The sequence below is a fragment of the Gobio gobio genome (genome assembly GCF_949357685.1).
Source record: "Gobio gobio genome assembly, chromosome: 14".
NCBI lineage: Eukaryota > Metazoa > Chordata > Actinopteri > Cypriniformes > Gobionidae > Gobio > Gobio gobio.
In genome coordinates, this window is record NC_137107.1 from 40,420,073 (window position 1) to 40,443,990 (window position 23,918).

At 37.4% G+C, this 23,918-nt stretch overlaps 2 protein-coding genes across 2 annotated transcripts in view; one reads left to right on the plus strand and one right to left on the minus strand.

The window, feature by feature from the left end:
* Nucleotides 1–23,918, plus strand: part of LOC307137479 (uncharacterized protein) — an 890,992-nt gene that overhangs the window by 82,227 nt on the left and 784,847 nt on the right. The window lies entirely within an intron of this gene.
* The window catches only part of dennd1a (DENN/MADD domain containing 1A), a 37,255-nt gene continuing 16,840 nt past the window's right edge, over nt 3,504–23,918 (minus strand). The window contains exons 8-21 of the mRNA XM_079834601.1: nt 21,498–21,629; nt 21,261–21,362; nt 20,476–20,601; nt 20,158–20,259; nt 17,498–17,585; nt 17,348–17,385; nt 17,147–17,218; nt 16,746–16,802; nt 16,521–16,637; nt 16,271–16,357; nt 13,284–13,354; nt 10,880–11,008; nt 7,715–7,997; nt 3,504–7,219 (exon numbers count right to left, since the gene is read on the minus strand). Of these exons, the coding sequence (XP_079690727.1) occupies nt 6,233–7,219; nt 7,715–7,997; nt 10,880–11,008; nt 13,284–13,354; nt 16,271–16,357; nt 16,521–16,637; nt 16,746–16,802; nt 17,147–17,218; nt 17,348–17,385; nt 17,498–17,585; nt 20,158–20,259; nt 20,476–20,601; nt 21,261–21,362; nt 21,498–21,629 (2,391 nt within the window). The 3' untranslated portion in view covers nt 3,504–6,232. The remainder of the gene's footprint in view (nt 7,220–7,714; nt 7,998–10,879; nt 11,009–13,283; nt 13,355–16,270; nt 16,358–16,520; nt 16,638–16,745; nt 16,803–17,146; nt 17,219–17,347; nt 17,386–17,497; nt 17,586–20,157; nt 20,260–20,475; nt 20,602–21,260; nt 21,363–21,497; nt 21,630–23,918) is intronic.

Below are 23,918 nucleotides of genomic sequence, written 5' to 3' on the forward strand. Positions count from 1 at the left end.
TTGAATCTCTATACTCTCTCGTTTTCACATGTGTAGTAAAAGATGGTTACAGTAATGTTGTCGTTACATTAAGTGCAAATAGGCCGTCTTTTTCACAGAAGGTCTGGTTGGGTCAGTCAGAATTGCAGAAGACACCATATAAATGATATCCGTGATAGTGCAGGGGTAAAGCGCATTGCTTGAAGTTTTGACGCAAATTGATCACGGTTCGAATCCGCGTTTTGCCGAACTTGCTCTACTTCATTTTCCCATCACACAGAAATTCAAAAAGGTATTTTTTCCCCCAATAAAAATAGTGAAAATCTTCAAAAAATGTAAATAAAGCATGTCATGTGTGTTTGATAATAAAGTGTTAAGGCCTTTGCACACTGAGTATGAAATTCGCATGCGAAAATTTCGGACTCAGTGTGCAAAGGCCTTTAGGGGCGGGTGAACAGAGGGGGTGCCCTTTTTCAGTTTCAGCACATGCCCCTCAAAAGGTCTGTGCACGGCCCTGAATTTTACCATATCGGCCATTTTGATTTATGTGCTAAAAGGCTGTATTTTATGAACTCATGAACGGATTGTTACAAAACTTGGTATGGGTCATCAGCACGATGCCCTGAAGGAGCCTGAGAAGTTTCGAAACAGCGCCACCAAGTGGATTTTTTTTCCCAAACGCTTATAACTTTGGGTGTCGTTGACTTATTTTCATGGGACTAACTTTTGGTTGTCTCCTGAATCCTAGCCGAGTCCAACGATACCAGACTTAGCAGGTTTTGGCGTATGGTTTGTGCAGCGTGGTAATTTAGCGCTTTAAAAACGTTAACCGATATCTTCGAAACCGCTAGTCCAATCGAGACGAATCCAGCTTCAGACGTTCGGAAACATCGGTCGATAACTAAATATTAATGCCCAAATGTCAAAATATTGATAGTAAGGGGTAGTAAAATCCAATCAAAGTCAGGTGTCAGTCGTTTTTTACGTGTTTTTTTCATATAAATGTATATAACTCCAAAACAAAATTAGATGTTTTCACCAAAATTGAAACACACATGTATGGGCTCATTCTGAAGACATATAAAAAAATGGTAGGATTGAGCCTCTTGGTGGCGCTATATTTAAACTATATTTATAGTATAACTATACAACTCAATGTTTTAATGTGGGGTTTTAACATTTTTGCTTAAAATTGTCTTCAAATGTCTTCACTCATATTTTCAGTTGGTCTGCTGCTAGCTTCCTTGTTTGCTTCTGTTGCGCTTGGCCCCGGTATTGCTGCTTGCAGCTATATTTTTTACTTATAATTAGCAGCACTTAATTAACATGTTAAACACCCCTAAATTACTAAATTTCTGTCAGGACCATTATTGTCAAAGATGATTGACAATTAGCATAATCGAGTCGCCTTCATTTATATAGCGCTTTTTACAACACAGATTGCTTCAAAGCAGCTTTACAGTGATAATAGGAAATTAATTTTGTTTTTGATTAAAAGTTTCTGTAAAACTGATTAGTTATTTAATTAGGTGTCATTTAAACAACACCATCTTCAATTACAACAGAAAACCCCCAATGTGTTCCGGACCCCATCTGCACGGCAGCAGCATTTGGTGGCCCGAGAACGCAAACATAGGTTTGAAACAGTTTTGAAACTATACCATCAGCATCCCTGCGCAACCCCTAAAAAGGCGAATCCGTGAAAACGGCGACGGCATGTACGCAAGCATTACGTGTTCAGCCTATAGGCAAGCGTGTTTGAATACGTATGTGTGCATATGTGTATAGAGTATATGTGTGAATAACAGAAATTGATAATGTTTTATGTGTATGCCATAGTATTGAGATGTGTTTTTGGTCTAGATTTAAACTGACCGAGTGTGTCTGCTTCCCGAACAATGCTTGGAAGACTGTTCCAGAGTTTAGGTGCTAAATAGGTAAAGGATCGACCGCCTGCAGTTGATTTTGATTTTCTAGGCATTATCAACTGGCCAGAGTTTTGAGACCGCAATAGACGTGATGGAGTATAATGTGTTAAGAGCTCGTTCAGGTACTGGGGAGCTAAACCATTTAGAGCTTTGTAAGTAATTAGCAAGATTTTAAAATGTATACGATGTAACCGTCACCGTCTGGTGTTCTTTTTTTTTGATTGCCATTTTTTCTCATCATATATTTTAGTAATTACAATAAATTAGGTATCATTTCAAAAGCTTACAAACTCCGAATTCATCCTGTGAAACCGTTTTGAAATCGGACGTTGTGTTACCATGGAAACGGTACTCTAAATTCTTATAAGCGGGCTCCTCCCCTAGTGGGAGGTGTCATGTTTTTTTATTACAACATTTATTTTAACTACTTTATAATCAAAATCTGTTCTAATCTTGACAAAACACATATCGTCAGAAAGGCCTGAGTCTCAAGGTTCCATATTTGGTGACTGTTTTGTGATGGAAGTGATATTTGGACAGAAATGTACAGGCAAATGCATCAAAAAAACAATCAATGGAATGTGGGTGACACCCGGTGGCTTTTTTTTGGTATAGTGCCCAAACAAAATCTCATGGGAACTTCAATTTTTTTGATATCAACTTCAAATTTGGAACACAACTTGGTTAGACATATGGCTTTGATTTTAGAGTAATTTTAGAGTAAAATTTTTTTGTAAAATATATTTTATATAAAATAAATATAGTACAGTATTTTTCATTTACAGTGAATTTAAACTTTTTTATACTTTCATATTTTAAATTGCAATAATCTGCCGAGTGTCTTCTTTAAAACAAGACCAAACTTAGGTATATATTCCAAAGCATTCTTGAATTACAGCCCTTTAAGTTTGGATATTGCATTTTCATGTCTATTCTCAAAAAGGGGGTGACCGTTAAGGGGTTAATAGGGTGCCAGGGTAGTGTTGACAGAACTGGGCTAATATGGTCATACTTCCTGGTACTAGTAAGAACTCGAGCTGCTGCATTTTGGACCAGCTGCAGTTTATTTATTAAGCGAGCAGGGCAACCACCCAGTAGAGCATTACAATAATCTAGCCTTGAGGTCATGAACGCATGAACTAACTGTTCAGCATTTTGCATTGAAAGCATGTGCCGTAATTTAGATACATTTTTAAGATGGTAGAATGCAGTTTTACAGATTCTACAAACGTGGCTTTCAAATGAAAGATTGGTATCAAAGAGCACACCCAGGTTCCTATTTTTTGTCCAATACTTAAAAATTCTGTTTTTTAGAATTAAGTTGTAGGAAATTAATTTGGATTGAGGGTATGGTTCTGTTCTGGAGGAGGGTAAATGAGCTCTGGAGAAACGCGAATTGCGATAGCTGTTGATAATACTGAAGGAACTATACATGTATGCTGTGATAGACGTCGTATTCCTATTGGTAGACAGTCAGCTGATGCGAGCTTGACTAACGTGACCTGCCAGAACTGACGTTATGCTTGATATGCGCAATAATGGGAATGAGAATGATTAAAAATAAATAAATAAATGGGAGCAAAACAAATGTGAAGCTCACCACTTTCACAGGAATATACTGTGTGCTTTTTAATCATGGCAAACACAAAAATAACATCCAAATAAAGATAAAAAAGTGCAAAATGATAAACAGGATATGAGTTCACATTAGGATACATTCCAAGAGAAAATTGTATTTTACACATCAGAAACGCTTTTTGATAATTCCATCTTGCTGAGAGTCACACTCTCTTACCAGTCAATCTGAGATGTCCAAACCTCAAAGGATCCTGTCAAAATACAATAGGTTGTATAATTCAGAAGTCCATGCTAAGCCATACTTTCATACTTTTTTTTTAGATTATAGTTTGACACTTTTTCTCTCTCAGAACACAGGGTCACATTCAGAGACGTGCCTCTTTGTCTGTTGTACAGTGACACTTTACCCAGTACAACGTTTAACACTAAACACACATTAATGCCTTGCCAGTTAAATCACCGTGAGTGTGTGTGAGAGGATAATCACAGATTACTGAAAAAAAATGACAAAAATACTGTATCTGCTTCAGTCAAAATTGTAAAGGTACTTTTAGGCGAATATATTTTTTTACTAGATATATCAATTTAAAGCCTACTTTTGCTGTTTTACAGTAGCACTTGATATGCTCACACACATTTTGATGTAAATAATATGAAGTTTTGCATTACAGTCAATGTATTCTTTAAGGGTGACTCGTAAAATTTGCAATTTAGCTTCCATTTCTGAATTATTTACCAAGGACAGCGTTTGCTGTACTGATCACATATCAACCTAACAAACAACCCATGTGAACATGTAGAAATCAGCTTTTAACAAAGACAAAATTTGAACCAAAATGTCTGAACAACCCATGCTGTAGGTATACACAACAAACCTCTCAGCAAAAACAGCTATGAACTTACACACACACACACACACACACACACACACACACACACACACACACGCACACACACGCACACACACGCACACACACGCACACACACACACGCGCGCACACACGCGCGCTCACAGGGACCAAATTAAACTCACTCTTTAAGGCCCAGATTAAAAGGCAGTCCAAACGAATGAACTAACAGAAAAAGTGATTTTCTAACAGCGCTACAGGGTGGATACAGAGGTTCAAGAACACTTTAATAACACAAATAACATCATTTCATATATTTAAATACAACAATAAAACCAGAGAAGAAGAGACACCAATTCACTCCCTGATGTTCCCTGACATGGACAAAAAAACATAACATGTTTCTTTTGGATTTGAGCATTTGGTTGTACACAATTCTTTTCCATGTCAAGATCTGCACAAACAGTGTTCTCCTACTTGCAAGTCTCGGACAAAAATATAGCCAAAAGAAATGGCATGAAACAATGATCCTCCAATGATCGTGCTGAACTAAACCCAATAAACAGGCACAGTCTATGACAAGAAAAACAGCTTTTAGAGTTAGGGTTCATTTTAACACACTTTATAGCAGTATGTATGCTTGAAAAGCGCAAAACAGATCTATTCGCATAAATACCCATAATGCAGAGTGCATGGCAGTAGCAGATTAGATGGAAGGGGTAGTGCTAAAAAGAATGGTCTGATTGTTCGCTTTATGAAAGCTATAAGTCTATCATGTGATGCTCAGAATAAAAGTAGATTTCAAACTTCAACAATCAAATCAAAGCAAGTGGACAATTAGCATCTAAACTAAACTATTTCGAAATTGAACAGAACCCAGTTCCAGGAGACCCATTTTAACACTTTTGGACTGACACGCAGGCAAGCGGAAGAGGTAAAGCCTGTACTAGTGAGGCGTTCACCACATATTTAATCTAAAAAATAAAAACAAACGACAACAAAAAAAACGCACTCTTGATCCGTTTGGTCAAGCGCTAATGCATCAAATGCATCCTGTATTTTTGACCTCTAAAATACCTGACCTCTAGGGGCAGTGTTGTGTTCTACAGGCCTGTTTATTCAGAGTGTTAACATTGTGCTGCACACACTATGCTCTATGCAGCGAGTAGTATATAGCTTGTACTAGGGCGAAATATGTAGTGCAGTATGCATTGTAGTATATGACGTATTATGTAATGTAGTGCAAATATGAAGTACACAGCAGGTACCGCGGCCACAACGTGTAGTATGCAATGTGCATTTGAGGATGCAGAATGTATGCCCTTGTGTCATGTAGCAGGTAGTGTGGAATGTGTGGTATGCAATCTACTAGGGATACACAATATTTGCATTATTACAATGTACAATTGCTTGTGGATGTTAGGGTAGGATGACTTAAATTAATATATGTGTAAGGTAAAAAATAAAAAAAAAACCTTCTTAATAAAACAGCACTGACTTTTAAGAGGATATGCAGTTTACTGCCATAAAAGCAATGTCAGTCTAATCGCTATTGTTGGGACGTGGGTCATTGTTGTATGGTACCTTTAATATTGTAGTCTGATCCCTATGGGAACTACACTGCTAGCTACAGAAAATACAGTGTTATCCTGCTAATATGTTTTTCAGTGTTGGTTCATCCGGTTCAGTCGGTTGCTATGGGAAATACAGCATTAGCATCAATGTGCATAAGGCTAAGTGAGTGAGTTAGGCGCGAAAAAAAAGCACAACACACTCTGGAGGAAAAAGTTCAACAGTGCTTTCAGGCCACTAGGAGGCGCAGTCTTAAATACCCACTGGCTCTAAATTTGCAGTCCCTCACTGGTTGGTAGCAGCAGGAGAGGAAATATGTGGGCAGAGCTAGTCGAAAGTTTCCCACCTTCTCCGCAAGTCCTCCACCTTTTTTGGGGGGGGCGTGGCCATTACAGTTGGTGTGGTTGCCATGGTAAGAAGGTCACTAAATGGGTCATGGGGTGCGTCTGAGGAGACTTGCGCAGGCTGGGCAAGAGTTGCCGGAGCAGGCGAGTCTAAGAGGCTCGAGAGAGAGCCACTACTGCTGGAGGATGGAGGAACGCGCCCAGTTGACCACGCCCCTCCTGTTGGGGTCACACCCACAGCGGGTGCCTGACCATATACTGAGAACGGGCGAGTAGAGGTGGTGAAGTAGTTGGCACCTTGGGGAGGCATGTAGACGGGGGTGAAAGGGTTACCTGGGGGAACAGGACTATAGTGCCTTTGTGGTGGATAATGAGACGGTTGGGTGAAGGGGTTCAGTGACACTGGAGGTGGGAATGCGGGCAGGTTTGGGGGGTTAGGTCGAGGAGGTATAGGGGGTTTAGAGAGGGATGGGGCACCCTCGTTCTTTATTGCTCCACAGAGAGGGTCCAACAAGCTGAGCAAGTCCTGTCCCTCGTTTGCCTCGTTGGGCTTCAACAAGTCTGCCTGAGTTTGTGTTTGGGAGTGAGGAGACATGTTCAGCGCTTGCCGAAACTCCTGCCCTCCAGTGGACATTCCTCCCTCCTTCTCACTGACCTGCTTGATCCCGCGCAGCAGGGGTCCACCGCCCAGCACTGCACCCGGTTCGGGTGTTTTCCGACCTTGGGGACGAGGGATTGTGATACAAGCCCCCTCAGTCTTCTCTCCACTGGGATTTGAACTGTCTCTGCTGGGTGGGCGTGCCTCAGGGGGCTCCAAGGGTGGCACGGAGAGCGGTCTCTCCCAGGACGGTGACACTCGGCCAAACAACATAGATGGGTCCTCATTTTGGGTCCAGAGCTTGCTGTACGGATTGGTGGTCTTAAGACCTGGGAGAGTGCGTGTGCGCTCGCCAGAGTTAAGATTCATCCTCTGGAGAACAAACAATTAGAACAAGTTTTTAGATAGAGGCCATACACACAGATGGTTGCTTTGGAGTTGCCCGGGAGTGAAAACCGCAATCCAATCCTAAAACAATCAAGTAGTGACGACCAAATTCTTTTTAAATGCTTCTTGTTTTCCGCGTAAAAAAGTTAAGTGTTGCTATTGTTCTGACTGTCAATTATTGTGATTTGGGGAGTGTCTTCTGTATTCTGTACATGTGGAATGATAATTTGGTGCAGTGTTTCTCAAACCTGATTCTGGAGACACAACAACAGTACACTTTTTGGATGTCTCCCATAACTGACCCATTCATTTCAGGTCTTGAAGTCTCGACAAAGCCTGATGACTCTGTCAGGTGTGTTTGAATACAAAAATGTTATTCCCTCCAGGAACAAGGTTGGGAAACAGCAATTTAGGTGATGCTCTCATGCATTAAATTGTGGCTGTCACTCCCAAAACTTTGCAGTGCTTACATAGTCTAACCTGGTAGTTGAAGTTGGCATGTTGTGGGTCTGCCCGAAGCTCCTCCAAACTCCGTGCAGAACTGAGTGTAGAGTGTGTGCTGAGAGAGGGTTTTGTGGTATTTATGTTTTCAGTACATTCTGGTTCCCCCTGCTGACTACGGAAGGCATCCTGCAACAGGCTCAGGTCAGAGAACTTGTGTAGCACAGGGCTGGACGGAGCAGTGTTACCTTGGAAGCGCTCCCCAACCTCCTCACCTTCTTCCACAAGCTCCGCCTCTTTTAGAGACCTGTATGGCTGGGGCCTAAGTCACATACGCAAACAAAAACACATATGTGCACAACATCCACGCCACAAAAACACAAACAAGCACACGCAACGCACAACACATGCACAAACAAGTACAGACACACATTGTAATTTTCATGTTAGATGAGAAGCTGTTGAAATGGGCAGAGAGTCAACGTAATAAAATCACTTTACATAAATAAGCTGTTGCATGCCTCATCACATTTATTACATCTAGCCATGCAATAAAACTGATTTAAGCCAGCAATAAAGACACATTTAGCAGGCCGCCGAGCAACTAAATATCATGGCGTACAGTGGCCCCAAAAACAATTTGGACACTTAAAGACAGGGTAGGTGATTTTTGTTATGCTGGTAGAAAGTCTCTTCACATCCTGATGGCTCTCACTAAGTGAAGTGGTCTAAATGGATTTATATATACACTCAAACCAAAATTTATTCAGGCACCTTCAACATTTTATCAGTTTATTCGCTATAGTTTAGAAAATGGTACTAAAACATGACAAGAACTCATTCATCTTGATAATGTCAGATAACTTTGATAGAAATATGTATGTAATGGATTACAATCAACCAATCAGCTGTTAAATTTAAGCACACAATTAGATAATACCAATTTTGTTCAACCAATTACCAAGCAATGCTTCATTTTGTAATTTTGGGGTATAATATGTCACCGTTTATTTTGCTATCCTCACTTACATAAAGGAACTATAGTGTACCCACTAGTAAAATATTATATCTGGTGTCTAAATAATTTTTGGTTTGACTGTATATTTCAATCATCTGTGGAAGGCATAGGACCATAAAATGTTCATCCAATCATTGCATTTGGTCTGAATGTAATGATACAATGATTATTTTTTCAATCGATTAATCTATCGATTATTTATTTGATTAATCGGTTAATCTAATTATTTTTTATGGTTACTTTATTTTTCACTTTCTGAATAGTCTATCAATCCTTTGGTTAATTTACCAATAAATAATGACCATAACTAATCTATGTATGAACTTTTACCTAATGATATTATTTATCACAAAAGATAAGGTTTGTGCAATGTACAATATGGTTTACTATGGCTGCGTTTACAGTCATTTTTTGGGGGGGATTTACAGCAGCAACTGCTTACAAGTGTGAAACCTGAAATGTTTTGTTCATTCAGGAGATTAAAGTAGCTGCTTGAATATGTTCATTCAGCTGTATGAACAAAGAGAAGTAACAACCGCATTCTAACTAACCATTTCAGTTTCACAGAGTGTGCAGAGCACCATTTTATTCAGTCTTTGTTTAAAAAATGTCCATAATTTAGATCAGGCTCAATATTTTTGTAATTACGGCTGATTTTCAGCATGCCCAGAAGCCGGCATCATTGGGGAAAATAAACACCACCACGAATCGACCTGTTCCACGCAAATCGACTCATTTACGCGGAGCGTGACTCGAATGTATGTGTTTGAATGGCTACACTATCAACGCTGAATAAATTGACAGCTGTCAGGTGGTACAGGTCAGTGCTCTTGAAGTTGTTTATGTTCATTATTATTTTAATGTTATGTGCTTTGAGACATGAGGCAGTTTAACGGCGTCTCTTGTGACACTTTTGTTTGCTCCCTGCTGTATGCGTTCAGGGTGGGATCTTATACATTCAAAGCTAGCTTGCTATTACTAGACGCTCCGAAAATTGCCTACCCTACCTTTAAGACACACTTAAAAATATAGTTGTCATTGCATTGGATAACAACAGGCTCTCACAACAATGCACGCATGCATTAAGGCAGGCTAGAGGAGCACTGCCGTAGTCTAAACAAGTCTAGAGATAAGAAGAGTTTAGACAAGGAGCAGTGTTGAATGCCCAGATCCGAAAGGTTCGATCTTTCTGTTGCTGATTGTAGAAATCTGCATGACTGAGAGGTCTTCATAATATGTGACCCTGGACCACAAAACCAGTCATAAGTCGCATGGGTATAATTGTGGCAATAGCCAACAATAGATTGCATAGGTCAAAATTATCGATTTTTCTTTTATGCCAAAATTCATTAGGATCATTAGGATATTAAGTAAAGATCATGTTCCATGAAGATATTTTGTAAATTTCCTACCGTAAATATATCAAAAATGTATTATTAGTAGTAATATGCATTGCTAAGGACTTCATTTGGACAATTTTAAAGGTTGTCAATTTTCTCAATAATTCGATTTTGCACCCTCAGATTATAGATATTCAAATAGTTGTATCTCTGCAAAATATGGTCCTATCCTAACAAAACATACATCAATGGAAAGCTTATTTTTTCAGGTGATGTATACATCAATTTCTAAAATGACTGGTTTTGTGGTCCATGGTCAAATATGGTCTGCAAAACAGAGCTGGTCTCCAAACACTACCCCCAAAACTCCTGGCTGGCCTGAATAGCACTTCTACTGTACTACGGACATGTTCCACTAAGTTTGACTATCAAAAAGTTCCCAAAAAACTTTGTCATTGGAGACCAAACACACCACCTAATCTTGGATTACATGTAGACCTTTAATCATTTATGCAGGGATGCTAGTGAGAAGAACACTGGAGAAGAGGAGGGGGCCAAGCACCAAACCCTGAGGTACCCCTGTGTGTAGCCGATATAGTTCAAAATTACAAATCGCTTCTACATGTTCCATTAAGTTTGACAACTTGAATGTGTTTTGAACAGCATCAGTACATCTAATGCTTCCACTTGGTTTGATATTTTCTAATCCAATGCAATGCAATCCATACATTTTTGAGTGTGTCCAAATACTTTTTGGGGGAACAGTATGTAAAGGCCATTAAATATTCACTTTAAGAAAAAATAGACATTATAGAAATCAAGGATAAAAACCACTTGAACAGAGACCATTCAAAAGGAGCAGAAAGCAGGAAGTGTTCAGGAAAAGCAGCAATGGAGTCATCATCCTGAGACAGCTCGTCACCCGAGGAGTCCTCACACAGAAACACTGTATAGTGACGAGTTGGACGCACATAACTACAGCGTCAACACGCACGCATACAGAGATGCACAGCAGCAACAACAAAAAAGAAAGCATGAACACAAATTTGCAGAGACATAGAGGGCCAAGTATCAGGTGTAACCACACACAAACACACAGATCACAAAAACGACCATCCCAGAGTGAAAGAGAACACAAGAGTGAGAGAGAAGGAAAGAGCAAGTGAGACATGCAATCACACAATCAGGACCACAACATTTTTGCTGTGCCAATTTCTATTTGATAAATATTTGAGGGGATAATGTACAGTACAGCCTGCCAGCAACCAGTGTTATCGCTAACTCAAACTATTAAAAAACACATTTGTTAATTGAAATAAAATATAAATGGTGTAAAAAAAAAATTGCAATAAAAATAAATAAAAAACTAGAAATATATATATATATATATATATATATATATATATATATATATATATATATATATATATATATATATATATATATATATATATATATATATATATATATATATATATATATATATATATATATATATATATATATATATTAGTGCTGTCAGTTAAACGCGTTATTAACGGCGTTAACGCAAACCTATTTTAACGGCGTCAATTTTTTTATCGCGAGATTAACGTTCTTTTTGGTCTAACAAACTTTGTAGTTTTTTCACATGCTGTTGCAACAACTAGTAACGTTAGAAAAACTACAACACCACTCCGGATGTAGCTAGACCGGAAACAAAACATCAGGCACGCTGCGGCTGCCCGCACTCGTTTGGGCCATTAAAAGAGTAGACGTGGATGGCAGGCGTGAGACGCCGAAATGAGAAACGTATTAAGCCATGGTTTAACTCAGGGGTCTTCAACTAAAAGTGCTTGTCTTGAGCGCTGCTTTCTGCTCTGATGGTGCGTAGCCTACACACCAGACGCGAATGAAGCGTTTTGCGCGAGTGATTTAAGTCAATGCAAAGACGCAAATAGACATTCTGCGGCGCGGATTAAGCGGTGTGCATGTCGCGTCATTCGCGTCCGGTGTGAGCGCACCATCAGTCTCCTCTTCACTGCATGCTTGACCGCGCGTCTGGGTCTGAACGTAGTAACAGAGAGCATTGCAACGTTAACTGTTTCATTATGTCAAAAGGCTTCGCGGTCCGGATTCGGACCGGAGTCCACTAGTTGGCGACCCCTGGTTTAACTGCACTATAGGCGGAGTCCTAGTTTACCTTGCATGTGCACTTTGTAATTTTATTTTGTATCACCCTGTTTTGATCCCTTAGAAAGGGCTGTTGAAGGGGCTGTTTGTGCAACAAAGTATTTGTTTCACCCTTTTATTGATGGGCAGTGTTACATTGTGTGAGATTATTTGCTCCAAGTGAGAATGTTGGTGTGAAATCGAACACTAAAGTATGCCAATGTTGTTTTCAATAAAACAAACATTTGAACAAAGCAAGCCAATCCACTTTTCTATGTTGATAAGAGCATTAAAATAAGAAAAAATAATGGGACAAAAAGAAATCAAGGGACATTTAGAATAAATAAAAATGTGCGATTAATTGTGATTAATTGTGAGTTAACTATGACATTAATGCGATTAATCGCGATTAAATATTTTAATCGTTTGACAGCACTAATATATATATATATATATATATATATATATATATATATATATATATATATATATATATTATCCTAAAATAACACTTCCAGACACTATTGCAAAATAAAGAGATCAGGACCCAGAAGCAAAGCAGAGGCATCTTGTATCAAACCAAAGGAGTTTATTTAGCAATAATGATCAGCTGGCTGTACATTATCCCACTTATTACATGGATACTAGTCAAAAAATAACAAAGGAAATAAAATATTTATTTGAGATTTCATAATTTTTAAAGATTGGCTTAAAGCTTCAGTTAAACAGTTTATTACCAATATCAACAATTGGCCTAACAACAAGACAAACACTGATACAATATTACAATATTACATGTATATATTATTAGCAATCTGCAACCCAAGTTACTTTTTCCTAAACAAGTTTATTCAAATATAGCATAAGTCTCTTTCATCCAGCTCTTTGTGTTTCTTACCAGTTCATTGTTCTTCTGAACAGGCAAATATAAAGTTTAGCGATCATTAAACAAAACAAAAAAATCTGACTGCTCAATGCCATGGTTGTGGAGTAAAATATTCCAAAGAGCCGTGCAATAAAAACCAGCAGAAGCAAAAAGACCATTGACATTTTCTTTTGCAAGAGCATGTGTGAGAAAAGTTAAGCGTTTAAGTCTTACTGTTCAGGGCTTCCTTCTACCCCAATGTTACTGCGTGGTCTCTTTGCCACCAGAGGACGAGGTGGTCGAGCCTGCAAACACACATAAATACACGTTTTAAACAGCATCCTAATGTCTAAAAAAGTTCTGGACTTGTTCAATCCTTTTCGATGTCTCTGTTAGGTCAGAGGTTAACTGTTCCTGTTAGGTCAGTGGTCAATATCCAGTCAAATTTAAACAGAAATTTAAACCTAAAGAGCCAGAGGAAAGCGCACTTTAAACCATCTCAAATTATGAGTAAACCCAGCCTGATCTGCCGGCGATTTGATTTCGCCCGGAAACTCAGTCTGGAAACCCGTACATTTATTTCTACTGCTTCTGTTACACCAGAGCCGTTGAAAAACAGAGTTACGACACTCCCATAGACTTCCATAGGAACTGAGGAATGCGGAAGTAAAGCGTGTCATGGAGCGACCAATAGTTCCAAACAACCAATAGTTCCAGCATTGAACCCCATTCATTTCAGTGCATCTCAAGCACACTCGCTGGCAAATTGATGAAATTACTGCATATTTTTTAGATTTTATGGCATTAGTTGACCTCTCAGGAATATTAATAGAAGTGGTATTTTATGAAGCACGTTATAGTTCATGTTTATTGTTATATAATAGATCGTTAGACTCTAACTGCAGTTAGATAACGTGAGCAGCACTTGCAACAGCTACTATATCCAGATGCTATCGGTCATATTTCAACAGTTTTTAGTCTCTCTGAGATCTTTCTGTCGAAAGCATTTCTATGAAGTAGCCCATTCAAGGAATAACGTATAACACCTATGAATAATGAATGTGAATAACGCCTGGATAAAAAGAGTTGAATTAAATTGAGTTGAACTTAAAACTTCTTTCTTGGGTTAAATTCTGTATATGCTAGAATCCTTAATTTATATTCACCTGTTGTGTATCGGACGTTAATAACATTTAAATTATAAAATAAATTACCACTAACCAGTAGATGGCGGAAGAGTAACACTTATTGGCTCATTTTTTTAATGAATTTTTATAGATCATCAAATCACTATTATAACATTAAAATATCTATTTTTGTTACTTTATTTGTACTGAAGTGTTAAATATATAGGCTAATTGTAGGGAAAATCACAACAAAAAACAAAAACTTCTGACTAAAGCTGCAGCACTGCAGGTTCAAAGCCTGCGGTTTCAGAGCAGTTTGCTCTCAATGTATTTATTTCAAACAATTGCTTATGATCTATTGTTAATGAATTATGAGAATGTTTACTTTATGCTTTTTGCATTGTAATATGTTTTAGATGGTTGTAAGAGTGCATATTTTAGCTGCCTCAAGTTTAATTGAGAAAAGAGTAAAGACATTTCAAAATAAGAGTTCAGGTCAGTGTATTTTGGGTTTGTTTATAATTAAAAGTCCCGTATTATACAGATATTTGTTTCTGGTTATTATTGGTATTTCATTACAAAATAAACTGTATCTTTACATCAATTGAATGCTTAGAATATACATAATTCAAAAAATATTAAATTCGATATAATAATATTAAAATAGAAGTTTTTTGGCTTTTAGTATGAATGTATCTTACTGTTATCTATAAGCTAGCGTGCTCCAAAACAATGACAAAATTTGCATTTATAAGACATAAGCATTCAAAACTTACAGTCTCTTACTTCCGCCAATATGGATCAATGATTTTGATGACATCACTCTGCACTTCAGCTTCTCATTAGATTTTCTATCCAATCAAATGATCTCTAGAATCTAAGCCTCGCCCCCTACATTATAAATAGACGCTGAATCTGCAACTGAAATTGGTCACTTGTTCACACAATTACTATTTTCTATATGGAGAATTTAGAAAATAGTAATTGACGCAGTCTGCTCAGGTCCAGAGACACAATAGCACAGAGCGGATCATATGCGAGAGTCGGCGCAGACCACAAAACTTATCGGACCCATTTGAATTCTACACAGAATGTTATATTTTAAAGCGATATGGAGGAGATTAGAAGGAGAAACGGTTAGACAGACCCACTCTGCATTAGAAATAGCACTGGCGAGTATAAGAGATAACATTGGTGCCGTGCACCAACATAGATTTAAAAAATTTCACATCCTGAGCATGATTATGTTCACTGTTTTGCTTTAGTATCAGTTTCATATTAAATCTAAAAGGGGAATCTATTAGACTGTGGCTGTCATAAGCTGTCGAATGCAGCTTTACTGAGCTCAACTGCTCTGGCTGAGCTGTGATATAAACAAAACGCTGTTGGCCATTTTGAAAAAGGGGAGCTGCTGTATGTCCCGCCCCGTCTTCCTTTTTCAGTGGAAATTATGTCAGCACATTGAATAACGCTGTGCGTTTCAATGCACTTCAGTGAGCCTTTAAATAAATACAGTTTGAATCAGAAATATAAAACAAAACTGTGTAGATTTTGTATTCAAATAAATTAAATCATTTTGCTAGTAAATGTCTCCTCGTATCCCTTCATTAAGAATTTTTTTTTTTACAATTTAATACATTTTCATTACACCCGTAAAATTATTTTATGCTCTCCTACATTTTTCAAAGTAGGAGCGCATGTGCTCCTTGGGAAAGAAAGTAAGTGTCAAGCCCTGAGAAGAGATTGAAACAAGAGGAAAAAAGTTTGTGTGGTAGGAAAGTAAGTGCAAACACACATGACAAATTAATTCATGTGTGTGTGTGTGTGTGTGTGTGTGTGTGTGTGTGTGTGTGTGTGTGTGTGTGTGTGTGTGTGTGTGTGTGTGTGTGTGTGTGTGTGTGAGTGAGCATTTATCTGTGGAATAGGAACTGAAGTTAGATCACACAGACATGTAAATAAATACATGCACGCACACAAACAGTGTCCTGCAGAACACACAAATATAACACACTCCAGTGCAGCAGCCAGGTCAGAGGGGAATTTTTGAGCTCAGGGTGACAGGTCAGAGGTCAGAGGGCAGCGGCATGTACTCACTGGTTGTGTGCTGCGCTGCAGTTTGGAGGGATGGGGGGGAGGGGGGCGTTGTGGCCGCGGGGGCCGTGGGGAAGGTGCCTGCTCAGTCTGCTCCAAACATATAAACATGCACACACTTTTATCTATAAAAATATGGATTCTCTGACACGCTTTCTAAAAATGAACAATCCAACAAAACTAAACTAAACGGGCTGAATCCTAATTACTATGTCCATGTTAACTGAAATAACTCATAATTCACCACACCCACCTGTCCAAAATGAACAGTGATTGGACGTCTCTGGTCCCAGGTGAGGGAGTCTTTGCTTTGTGTGGAGGGTAAGTTGGTGGAGCCAGGCTCTTCTGAGTAGCCATTCTCTGCAAGCTCCTGGAAGTGAATGCGTTTGAGATGAGAAAGTGTGCACATTTGTTTATGCAAAAACAATGAATAAATGTGTTTTTGTGTGTGTGAGAGTGAGGTTAAATGTTTGAACACCTTTTGTTTGAGTCTACTTTTGACTTCTTTGATGCCCATCTTGGCATGGTCTTTGGCCTGTGAGGAAACATGAGAAGATCCCTTATAAACAGACAGCACAGAGAAATTTCTCATAATAAAAAGAAAGAGAAATCCACAGAGTAAAAAGAGGAATCTCTCACATGGAGAAAACATAATTCACAGAGGAAAACAGGAAAAATTATTATAATAAAATACATACTACTACTACTACTACGTAAAATTACATCAATTAATAAATACAAAATAAAATACATTTATATACATACATACACTAATAATAAAAATATGGAGAAAATCATAGAGTGCAGGGTGAGTGCAGAATTCACTCACACAGAGAGAGCAGAGAAAGAAGTAGCAAGCGTTTACACATGGATACATACAAATTTGTAAACTGTCTTCATTGCAGGATTTGCCTTTGTCTTCACCGTATTTAAGATGGCCCCACTGCCTTTCTGTAAGTGAAAGATGAAAAAAGACATCATCAGATCAAATACAGCAAATAAACACACTCGCTAAAATAGTAGAATTATTACAGACGGACCTCTCTAGCACAGAGAAAAACAAAACTCAAGAAATGTTACCTTCACTGTGAAAAGCCACTGATATGTCTTATCACTGCCTGTAACAGAATTGTTTAACAGACACAGAGACGAGCAAATTTAAAACCAGTAACACAGAATAACATGAATTTATAAGCCGTACAGTAAACATACAAAGTGAGAGTCTCTAACCAGCATATTCTCCCATGTTGATCTCCTCCTCAAACTGATCGCTGAACCCTTCACCAGAGTTCAATACCTCCAGACGGCCGTCTATAAACTGCAAATACACACACACACACACACACACTAAAGCAATGATCTCTATGCAGGACAGTGTGACACTTTATAAAAGTTTATTTTCCATTTAAAACCAGTGAAGAAAGAACTCACAACTAGCTTGAACTGATTACGACTAATAATCAGTGTTGGGGGTAACCCATTACAAGTAACACAAGTAACATAATCAGATTACTTTTTCCAAGTATTTACAACCAAATATTTGAGTTACTTTTTCAAATAAATAACGCACAAAAAATGTTTTGATGCACCTCTTAATGGAAATAAATGTTGTGATGTTATTTCCATCAAGAGGTGCATCAGGGCTCCAGAGTGCGACTAAATGGTTGCATTTTGTGCGACCAGTAAATTTGCCTGCTGTCGGTACTGGAGAAATTAAGAAAATACACTTACTAATTATAATTGATAGACGTTATGTCTGGCAAATTCTATCTTTGCCAGCCGTTTCTATATGAGATAATATTAAACCATTTGTCCGTGATGCATTTTTGCCATTCGCAATCCAGAAGAGCGAGCGAGCTACAGCGAACACAACACCACAGTCAGCTTTAATGAGTGACGATGGCCAAGAACTAAACAAAAGTTTAGTCTGCTTAAACTTTAGGGATGTGCTGTGATATTAATCTAATTTTGGCTTCCAAGAATTATAACAAGATGATATGAGGTAAAACTATTCCTATAGCCGTGTTCGTCGAGCTCATCCTTCCCTTCACAGCTGAGCTGTCATTTCTCCCTAAACCTAAACTTATCGTCAGATTCAGTGATTGCTGTAAACTGCAGCCTCTACTGTTGCTAAACTGCGGGATGTGTTTGATAATAAAGAGACGCTGTTTCCAACTTCAAGGCGGCTTATGTGTGTGTGCTGCGAAATGGACCGACTTGCACTTAATATTTTAGGCTCCGTGTGCGCGTCTAAATCATCTAATAAACAACAAATAGCCGGTGTCAAATTGACCGGATTGGAGAGAAGTTATTTTAACAGCTTATATCTTAAATGGGCGTAAATAGTTTGGAGAAATAGGAGAATATGATATTATTAGTTCTACATTCGATCGGTCTTAAAGGGGCAGCGTCTAATAAACCTGCTGACGATTGAGCCATTAATTCGAATCGAACAAAAGGCAAATAGAAAATATTCACATCTCTTGAATGAATAACTTTAGCTGTTATAAGCATTAATCTATCAATTTATACAGTGAAAACTATGCAGTGTTATTTTACATTTCATTACTTTATTCGATTTCTTTGTAGGTTTTTTCTTTACTGTAATATTAATGTTAGCAGACCTTCCGAATGCCTGCACACTGGTCCATTTACAAATAGATGTTTTATATTTTTGTTCAAACTTTGCGGTTTATTTTGCTATAGATATTTTACTTTTCAGATTATAAAGCCATGTTAATAATGTTTTGTTTTTTTTATTAAAAAAAATAAAATAAAGTATAATAAAAAGAACCGGTAAGAATACTGTTAAAGTACCAGATCGATAAGCAGTATTGGTGGGAGTAGTAATACCATTAAAACCTTAACGATACCGATCCCTATTAGTAATACAGTGGAAATGAGTAGATTTGGTTAGCATGTTGATTTACGGTGTGCGCCCCTAAAATTTCTGGTTGTGCCCCTAAAATTTTCAGTTGGGGGCCACTGAGCTCCTAGTGAAAAAAGTTAGTCTGGAGCCCTGTGCATTCATTTTTGCTCAAGATCTTGTATTGCCAATGCAAGAGTCAACTTCAAGCACTCTGTAAAGTCTCCTCCAGCACATCCCAAAGACTTTCAATGAATTTAAGGTCTGGACTCAGAAGTGCCAATTCATGTGTGAAAATTATTCTTCATGCTCCCTCCCAACCATTCTTTCACAGTTTGAGCCTGATGAATCTTGACATTGTCATCCTGGAATATGGCCATGATGTGTCTTCCTACATGGTAGTTTAGAAATGAAAAGCTACACACTGACTTCATCAATTAGGGTTAGAAGAACTGTTGCCAAACATTGAACATGCTAGAAAATAATCACTACAATAATGATCCAATCATTGACTTAAGCATTTGCCTTTTTTGGCCGGGCAGTGTATACAATCAAAGTAATTTTTAATAGTTTGAATTAGCTTTTATTTTTATTTTTTACGCGTATTCACAATTTTGTTATGTGCCTTTGCAATTTGTATTAGTTTTATTTATTTTAGTAATTTTAGTACTTCAACTTATTTCAGTTAGTTGCCAAATCACCATTATTATCTTCATTAAATGTTTACGTTTTTTCATATAATATTCAAAACAAAAACAATTCTAATAGTTTTAGTCAACAATAACAACACTGAAGTCTGATGTTCAAAACAAAAGGTGCCGATATAACAGACAAAACAAGAAAATGCCTTAATGTGCATGAGATGTACTGGAAACATTGGTAAAAAGAAAACAGCTGTTGTTTCATAATACAAATGATAAACTTATAAGCTTATAGACCAAATGGAGATATATTTATAATTAGCTTTATATAAAAACAATACAGGTCTATTGCATGTATTTAGCTAGGTAAACGTGAGTAATACCTGTTTAAAGAACTGTAGTTGGATCGCGTTCTGAAGAAACTGTCTCATTGTGCTGGATCTGTGTGTGATGAACGTTTCCTCACTGAAAGTGATTGGCTCCTCCTAAACACAAGGACACATGTGAAGTAAAAACATGCAGCTTCATACCTGAGCATTTATAGTCACAGAGCTACATGGTCAATCCACTAGAGGGCACCATCTCACAGCTAGCCTGAATATCTTGCATGTTCAACGGCACAAATACCCCATCAAATGCTCAGAGCCAACACTACACTTATGACCATTTAGATCAAGTCTAAACTTCTGAACCTCTCTCACCGGTTCAATGTGCAGCGCGTTCCTGTAACTACCAAACAGAGCTGCCTGCGCCTTCAGAAATGCCCTGGCCACCCCGTCTCCTGTCGTTGAGGAAACTTTTCTTAGGCGGTTCTTTAACGAAGAAACCTACAACACACACACACACACACACACACGTATATCACATATATCACCATTATAAATATATTTAATTAACATTTTACAATACGGTCTTATTTGTTATTATGAAACAAACAATGAGCAATATATTTTTTACAGCATTTACTAAAGTGTGCCATTATGCTATTTTAAAGCTTCCTAATTTTGTTTTGGAGGTCTCCTAAAATAGGTATATCTTTTCTCACAGTGTCTGAAACTGTTCCATAAAGGATACAGAAACCCCTCGTTTCTGAGAGCTTCTACATTTTAAAAAATGTATTGGTAATTGTAGAAATGAACATTAACCAAGATTAATAAATGCTGTAGACGTATTGGTCATTGTTAGTTCATGTAGTAAACTAATGCTAACAAATGAAACCTTCTAGTAAAGTACCTTTATTTCTATATCAGATCATCTTGTCATATAAACACCACGGCCAAAATATATAAGACTTTTTATTCAATTATTCAATGTTTTATTTGTATCGGGACAAATACAATAAACATAGATAAAACTGGGACAACAGCCACCCAATGCATGTATCATGGCTCTTGTAGCTAAAGCTGATTTGCAACACTGTTTTTAAACTAACTGAAGCCTTGGTGGAGATCTGAGCAGGTTGTGCTTATGCTTATTATTTACTTACCACATCATTAGGAAGGCTTTGCAGGTCATCAAACGGTGTTTCAAGAGTGTTTGTGTCTACATTGAGAAGTACCACATCATCTATAGCCATACCTCGCACCTTCTGTTACAACAAACACAGATACACACAAAACGTTCTAAATACAGCCTAAAATGTAGCTACGCTAAAACCAGTAACCGCAACATGGAAAAATATGATAATGCAGTTAAGGTAAAATAAAAGAAAGCAATCAGTCACCTCCATGAGACTGGAATGCACTCCGATGAGATACGGCATTGGAGCGCTAACAAAGAAAAAACACCACAATACCATATGCCTTTTAAAATGTGCAATTGTATACAAACATATATTTCTAATCATCAAAGAATCCTGAAAAAAGGTTTCTACAAAAATATTAAAGCCACAATATGTAATTTTTTGGCGCTAGAGGTCGCTTATTCAAAACAAAGGTGTAGCTTGATGACGCATTGATTTTTTGCAGAGCTTTTATTATGCCGCAGACGACCGCTTCTGCTTCTTCCACTCATGTGCGTGTGTGTGGGGTAACGCAGTGCTGTTTTATCATATTAGATACATATGAGTGTGTTGAAAGTTGTGTTATAATGCTACTCTGTGCGTTCGCCCGGCGGCTACTATGAGACACTTGTTGCACACTGCAGTAAGAGATCGATATTAGGCACGGTAAAACATGGTACTCACTGTAAATCAAGAAAACCAGATTTAAACAATAAGACTAACTGTGTTGAGCTATTTAACGATGATTAGTTTTCTGTCAATGAATGTCTCCAAACAGTTGCTCATCCATCTAATGAAACACAATATATTAAAGCGTCTTTGGTGTTTCCATGGTTTCTACAAAATAAAATGGGATGTCGAGGGTAACGCAGGTATGATGTCATTAATAGGTGACGCATGGACACGGTCCATGTCCTAGTTAGAATTGCTTATTTCTCTGTATTTAAACATTCTTGGAAACATTTGGGATACTGTAAATACACAAGTCAACAAAATATATAACATTGTTCTAGTGGTTTTTGGATATTTTAATCAAAAAAATCTTACATACTGTGCCTTTAAGCAGCACAACGGTTTTCAACATTAATAATAAAAAGAAATGCTTCTTGAGTAGCAAATCAGCTTATTTAACTCATTAGAATCATTTCTGATCATGTGACACTGGAGATTCAGCAATTCAGCTTTGCATCACAGGAATAAAATACGCTTTTTAAATGTATTATTTTAACCCCTTAACTGTCACTTGCCCGTATACGGGCATTCTACATTTACTTCACTATATTACTATTAAATCCTAATCTAGTCATGACAAACTATATATCATTGGAAAGGTCTAAGGCTCAAGAATACATATTTGTTGATGATTTTGCAGAAAATATATATTTTGGAAGAGTAATGGATTAATATATGACAAGAGTGTGTATCAAAAAATCTGTATCATTACAGGAGTTTTCACCTTTGTAACAAAAAGTCAACAACCACACTTTTAATCATTCAAACTTTGATTTTCATGCTAAAAGTTCATAACATAAACATTGATTCTAGTATTTAGCCAAAAATATTCAGAAAATAATATTATATATAGAGAATATCTGCCAGATCAATCTTTAGGAATCACCAATATCGTGTGTCTAACCCCTAGTGGATTTTTGGAGGTTATGCAGCTAAAAGTCTTACAGAAAACTCATTTTTTTTAGTTTTTGAGCTAAAATTTTGAACACAACTTGGTTAGAATTTTGGCTTTGACTTTCTGTCTTTTTTAGGCTGAAACCTATATTAATTTATATATTTTTTAATAAAATAAATAATATTTATATTATTATATTTTTATAACAATAAACTTAAATTTCAATAACTTTTATATAATTTTTTTCCACTTCAGCAATAATCTGCCAAGTGTCTTCTTTTAAAAGAGACCAACCATAAGTCTTTAGTCCAAAGGGTTCATGAATTACAACCATTTAAGTTTGGGTAGTGCATTTTCAAGAAATTCTCAAAAAGGGGGGTGACAGGTAAAGGGTTAAACTGTAATTAGTGATGCACCAAAATAAAAATTCTGGGCCGAAAACCGAAACTTTAGGATGCACTTGGCCGAAAACCGAAACTGAAGCCGAAAAAGACTTCTTTTAAAAACATATACATATATATATACATATATATATTGCTTGAATTTAATGGATCTGATAGAATAATCAAAATTTTATTAAGTTACATAACAAAACAAAAAATTTTACCAAATAGGCCTAATATTATTCTTCAAGTTTTATGTTCCATCAAATAAAATAGTTTTTTAACAGTTGTGCAAAAAAAGATCCAAAATTATCTGAATAACTGCACACAAAATCACAGAATGGTTCTCATTAAGAACATGAGATGCTGCACTTAATAGTCTCTCAATGTCTGTCACTGTTCTCCAGGAAAAATGGCATTTGGAGGGTAAAATATGTGGGGGGGGGGGGGTTTTGTCAGGGTTGCCTGCTAAAATTCGCATTACTGGGTCTAAATATCACATAATTGGGGTTGCTTCAACCCGCGGACATGGAAAAACATCCCGCGGGGGAAAAACCGCGGACTTGGGGAAGATAAATACCTGCGTGCAATCCGCGCAAGCAATGGAAAGCGGCCTTCGTTCGCACGCCAGTA